Raw genomic sequence first — 6,134 nt, forward strand, 5'->3', positions numbered from 1 at the left:
CGGAGACAATACAGGTAGAGACGTCAGCACACAGACACTATATCTGGACATCTATAGATAAAATATATACGATAAGAAGACATCTCTTCAAAGATTTAAAAAAATGCTGCTCCTCATTTCTTTGGAAAGTAAAGACAATCTGTTCAGACCTTATACAAGACAACTCTACAAACAAATAAGATCAGAGTCAGAGATAATGCTAAAATGCCGGGCTGATCTGAATGTAGAAAGAAATGCATGATTGTTACTGACATGACATGACATGTAGGGACATTGAAACTGAACGATGGCTGGGGGAATGTGGTGCATAAACACTGGCACAAATGATCAGACTCAGAGTTAATGTGCATCACCCTTCTACTGGTATGAGGAAAATTACTGGGTTAAAAGGGAAGAGGAGAACTTTCTTACTTCATTATCAAGATGGAACTTGTGCAATTGAAAAAAGTGATAGAAAATGGAAATGCACAACAGAAACTACAGCAAATGGGGATCTGTCTGTGTGAAATTCTGATCATTTTTCCATCGAATCTACGCATGTGCTGTGTGTATCTTACCTGTAAGGTCCCTGATGTACTGAGGAAGGACCCGGTCCGATCGAGGGAGGTTTTGGAATTAGCTCGCACTAAGTCTAAGCGTGACTGGTAGTCAGGGGGGTGCAGCGAGCTCCTGAACACCTGCCAGAGACAGTAGGCGTTATATATTTGTCTAAAGAGAAGAAATGCCTACAAATCCATCTGTAATCATTATGTGTGCGCTGGAAGTAATGCGAAAAAACATAAATTAAACTGTAAAAAGCCACAAATGTAGTTGTACTCATCACAGGTTTGAGACGTTACAAAATGTTTGGACTCATATGTAACTGTTGTAAGATGTTGATACCAGGAGCAGGAACTTGAATATTTTACCACCTATCCAGCGAATCAAGTACTGAGCTTGCAACCTTTCCTTTCCCCATAACCAGAGGCGCTGAGACGGAATGCCTCTGATAACAGAAAAACAGTTTAACCACACTGAGGGTTGTCACACGTAGCAAAGAAGTTTTGCAAGCGCTCCTGATCAGGATTATCTTCATGCCTGTCATTGTGCATCTTTCAGATGATTCAATCTCTCATGCTTTGTTCTATGAGTCATTGTAAAACAGCCCGGGCTGGGTAAGGAGTTTCGCTTCGATATGAATGGAGGAGAGATGATTCAGTGCAAAAAACACACACAGAGACGAGAAGGCGAAGGGGCGGAGGGAGGAAAACAACATGAGGGCATCTGCAGAAGGAACCTCACTTGCTTGAAATTCATTGATCCTTTTTTTTTTTTAATGACAGGCTTTTACTATGAAAATACTTTATCAAACACTTCAAAGCAACAAGTAAACAGAAGGAAGGAGCACGCATGAATCTGAATGGTATCTGACCCACAGCAGGTTACCACATCAGTTGAAGGGTGTGGACAGTGGAGTGTGTGTGAGCCATGAGTCAGTGAGGAAAGGGTGCACAAGGTCATGATGGCTCTAACCTGTTTCATATTGAACAAAGAATAGGGTGCTTATAGTGGCTCATTTAGCTTTGATACAGTGTGAGAAATGTACACTGTAGAATGCATGACTGAGACTGAAATGTGTATTATTCATAATTACTCATCTCACTTTCCCAGAGCCCAAATGACATCTATTGTCAAATGACTGGAAGACTTTTCCTTTCCAATCTCCCAGAACCAATCACACCACTGCTATGGCTCGTTTAAAATGATCCGAGTAGTGGAGCATCAGCCTACCTCCAGGTCCTCCTCTTCGTCCACACTTTGAATGCTCTGGAAGGCCAATGTGTAAACCTCCAGGGCCTTTGCGTGGAACGACATCTCCACCGTCACAAACTCTCCAAAGATCCTCTACAAAGGGGAAAGACAACGATCATTTCTCAGTACCCTCTTGACTTTTGTTTGAATAAATCACAACTTTCTCGTGACCGCAACACATGAACAAGAGTTCTGAAATGACTAAACAAGAAGCGGATAACGAGATGTGGGTTAGCTATCAAAAGTCCAAATCACCACTGTCTGGTTTCACTCCACTGCGTCACAGAGATATATTCCTACACATTTAAATTGAAGAGTACGCTCAGAGCTGCAGACCTTGATGTCCCGGATCTTCTGAATCTCAAACTCGTCTATGGTCTCCTCCAGCTGCCTGGTGGTCCGCGTGGCGTCCATGGTGGCTCTCTGGAGCTCGCTCTCAGCCTGAAGTTACCAATCAGAAAATTGATACCTTTTACCTGGGCTTCTTTTTTTAAACATTTTTACCAGTGTGCGTAGCTAATAAAAAAAGTACCTGAAACTTGGCCAACATAGTTCATCTGCTCTTTTGATATAATTGATGTCACATGCTTTTATGAACTCAGGAGTGATTTAAAACAAGCAGCTGAAATGACTTTGGGCGTTGTCAGATCAGTAAAGTTTACATGTGTACAAATATGTACTGTACAGGGTTTGAGTTATAAGTATGATAGGTAAGATGTCCTTTACATCTAATAAAGAGAAATGAAAAAAACAAAAAACACATATGCTGTATATATATATAGTTGTCATTCAACATCCATCCATTCATGAAACTCCTCTGATACAGAGGATGATTTCAGCTGCACTTTGTGTTTCTGTGTTTCATCTTTCCGCTCATACATTGGCAGTAATGTGGGGTCAACATTACGAGAGACACACCTGAGACTGAAGGTTCGGTCAAGGAAAAGAGGAAGGAAGAATCAGCCTGTCTTTATGTTTATTCTACCTCTGCAGGTGGAGCCTGATGGGTGTAATACAACTGGGTACAAACTGTTAATGCATCAAGAAAAGATAAACACTAGATGTTTGATTTTCTGCTTCAACATTAATACACTCAAGTAAGATAATTGAGATGCAACGACCTAAAAAAAATATCAGCTGCACTTAAATTCCAAAAGCCATAACATTTCAATTCTTGTGTCTGTTTTGAGGATTTTAGAGCAAGACAAGGATACGATGATCTGCCTGTCGGAGGGGTTTCTCTGCCGGGTTCTCTCAAGCTGAGCCATCTGTTTGGTCTCTCTGTCTCTGGCACTCTGAGTCATCTTCAGATCCTCCTGTGTGGATTCACAAGGACATAAGCACACAGTTTTCATCCTGAAAAATAAAGTTCTATCAGTGTCACTAATGCTTAACTACATGATCTGACAAGAATTACAGATCAAACTTTTGGGAAAGATTTTTTGATTTATTTTTTTTCTCTCTTAAACTTTAGGCAATGTTTCAGGGATTATACAATAAAGGATAATATTGTGTTTCAGTATAAAAATGAGCCATGTTCATTTGTCAATACTTGTAAAAACGTCATTTGTTCATGTCCAATCATTTTCTTACATAATCCCTGTTTTTGTATCGAACCAATCACAGTCACCCTTGAGGTTGACTGTTTCTTTTTGAGAATCTTCTTTTGCACATGTTGTCATCTGTGAAACTACAATTTAAAAGCTTCCCATTTTAATTTTAGAAGAAGTCAAAAAAAAAAAACTTGAATTATTTGGCCATTTATGAAACCAGAGAAGAAGACGGGACTTTCTACTTTTTAACCAGAAAATGTCTTTCAGTGGTGGCTATGACTGTGATGGAAAATGGAGGTTCTGGCAAAAGCAATGAAAACAAACTGATGAGCTTGTTGGATATTATCATTAAACTAATACTGCCCTCATGTGGCCATGCTAAATAAATAACAATAACAGTGGACCTTTATGCTCTATAGCTCAAAAGTTGCCAACTGACTCCTTCTCACATGTTCTTGACATGGAAACCACAAATGTGTAGGTCAATTCAACCTTAAAATGTGTTGTTAAACGTATACATCTTTAAATAAGTGGCAGTGCAGGGAGGTAAACAAATCCACTGCATGTCAGCTGTACAACATTTACTAAAATGAGACTAAAAAAGCGAGATTATGACAGAAGAGTTACATTACTTCTCTGAATAATGACATACACCTTACACATATTTTAATACACATGTTCCATTGTTTCTTGGTTCATTTGGAATCTGTACAGATGTCAGCACAACTTCAGCTCAAAGCATCACTTACCCTTTTCCGTTTCACTACAGCACCATAACTTTTCAAAGGCTCGATGACTTTGGCGTCGAGTCTTTCCACCTGTAAGACAAATAACACTAAATAACAACCCAACATCTGTGGCTGCAAATGGGAAATTATGAGAACGGTCAATGCAGCAAAAACTGAAATACCACAGTTTTACCTCCGCCTGACGGTAGTCTTCGACCTTGGCCAGGTGGTCAGCAAACTGTTTCATTCCCTTTTTCAGGTTTGGTGTTTCCATGTCTGCATACAAGCCAATTTCCCGGACCAGGAGATCTGCCTTGTCTCGTAGCCGGGCTGTTTTGCGCGCGTAGGCAGCGAACAGTTGGCACATCTCTCCGAAATGTTTCTCCACATTGGTGATATTTTCCTGGATCTTTCTTGTCTGGTTGTCCCTGATACGGATAAAAAGTGATCGACATATATATATTGTATGCAAAATATTCAAACATCTGGAATCAGATGAATTTAACAGGAACAAAAAAGGAAGGACTATGACTCTGGGTCTTTCAGGTCACTTTGAATGTACAGTATGTTAAAATCATGTTCCATCAGAAACTTTTATAAAGACAGAGTAAAAAGAAGGGGAAACAACAATATATCCAGATGAAAAAAGGTATAGATATACAGTATATATGCTACAATAATACATATGATGTGTTCAACCATGACGAGCAAGCCAAGGGTTTGTCTAAATTGTAAACCATTATAATTACATCAAATGATTACTGAAGACACTTATCGAGCTAGCTTCAGTGTGTTTAACCTTTTTATTTTACAATACTTAGACTGGTTGTTGTATTAAAAAAGGACATTTTCTAAAGGTTACCTGTGCACTTTATATTGACGAAAACAAACAGATATCTGCGGCTTCGTGTGGTTGTGTGAACAGAAAGTCGGTTTGGAAACAACATTAATGGACCACTGAATGGGTTTCGTGTATATATATCTTATGCAGAGAAAGGCTAACTAACTGTTCTGGAGACGAATAAGTTAAATAAGGTCGGAAAACTAGACAGCTAACCTTAACACCAACACTATTTCTCCGTCAACAAGCGTAAATGTAAGGTTTAGTTTGACGCGTTTACACTGTCTCACCTCGCTCTTGCATCCGGCGTCCGACTCATCTTTGCAGAAAGGAAATTAATAAATATTATATTCGATTCAGCAAAGTTTATCGGGATACAGGTAGCCTACAAAATGTAGCTAGCTGTACGTCCTCTCTGCTCCAAAGCTAGCACGCCAGTCTGCCGTTTCCATGGAATCCCCGTCATTTCCGGTTCGCAGGGCGTTCTGGGAGATGTAGTTGTTGATTGACCCCGCGGTATTCCCTCGTGTGAAGTGAGACAAACATTGTTTGTTTTGATAGTTTCCCCCACATTAAATCGAGCTTACCTCTATGATACCTGCTTTGAAGTAGAAGTAGAAACATGTAAATGCTTTAATTTAATCAATGTTTGTGGCCTAAGTAGGCTATTTGAGTTTATCCCATTCTTTGTTTGACACCACATAGGGCCTATTAAAAACAATATTTTTTTTCCCTTTACATTGAGTAGGCTATAATTCTTCAATTAGTAGTTGCTCAGCAGATTAACACAGACATATTATAAACAATATGATGCATTAGAAGGGGCCATTCTGTACAAACATTCAACATTGCAGATACAGTAAGCCTATACAGTTGACTGCAATGCATTTTTTAAAACATTGAAAACTCTGATCAATGTAAATGTAATTTTCCTACAGTCAGAGATGGTGTGGAAGCTGACATGGAGGCTGCTGACTAAACCGTCAGATGAAATAAAGGTTTATCTTCTTGCTTAATGGCGAAAGGAGCTGGAGATCGATCTGCCAACCCTGCTGAGCCACAGGTAGGCCTATAGAGTTCACTATCTGGTGCCCAAGTTAGATTTCAAATATAAGCATTTAACAATGTGTTCATATAAGAATCTGATTATTTCCTATGTAAATAGATATAGAGAAAATAGAGTTTACATGTTCTCTATCCAGTTTGAAAGCTACAGTTTAA

At 39.3% G+C, this 6,134-nt stretch overlaps 1 protein-coding gene across 1 annotated transcript in view; it reads right to left on the reverse strand.

Moving 5' to 3' along the window:
- Positions 1–5,247, reverse strand: part of cibar1 (CBY1 interacting BAR domain containing 1) — a 5,795-nt gene extending 548 nt beyond the window's left edge. The window contains 8 exon segments of the mRNA XM_065948463.1: positions 558–677; positions 1,771–1,884; positions 2,128–2,275; positions 2,699–2,715; positions 3,006–3,107; positions 4,094–4,162; positions 4,266–4,500; positions 5,204–5,247. Of these exon segments, the coding sequence (XP_065804535.1) occupies positions 558–677; positions 1,771–1,884; positions 2,128–2,275; positions 2,699–2,715; positions 3,006–3,107; positions 4,094–4,162; positions 4,266–4,500; positions 5,204–5,232 (834 nt within the window). The 5' untranslated portion in view covers positions 5,233–5,247.
- Positions 5,248–6,134: the final 887 nt, after the last annotated feature.

The sequence above is a fragment of the Labrus bergylta genome, chromosome 19, assembly GCF_963930695.1.
Source record: "Labrus bergylta chromosome 19, fLabBer1.1, whole genome shotgun sequence".
Lineage (NCBI taxonomy): Eukaryota > Metazoa > Chordata > Actinopteri > Labriformes > Labridae > Labrus > Labrus bergylta.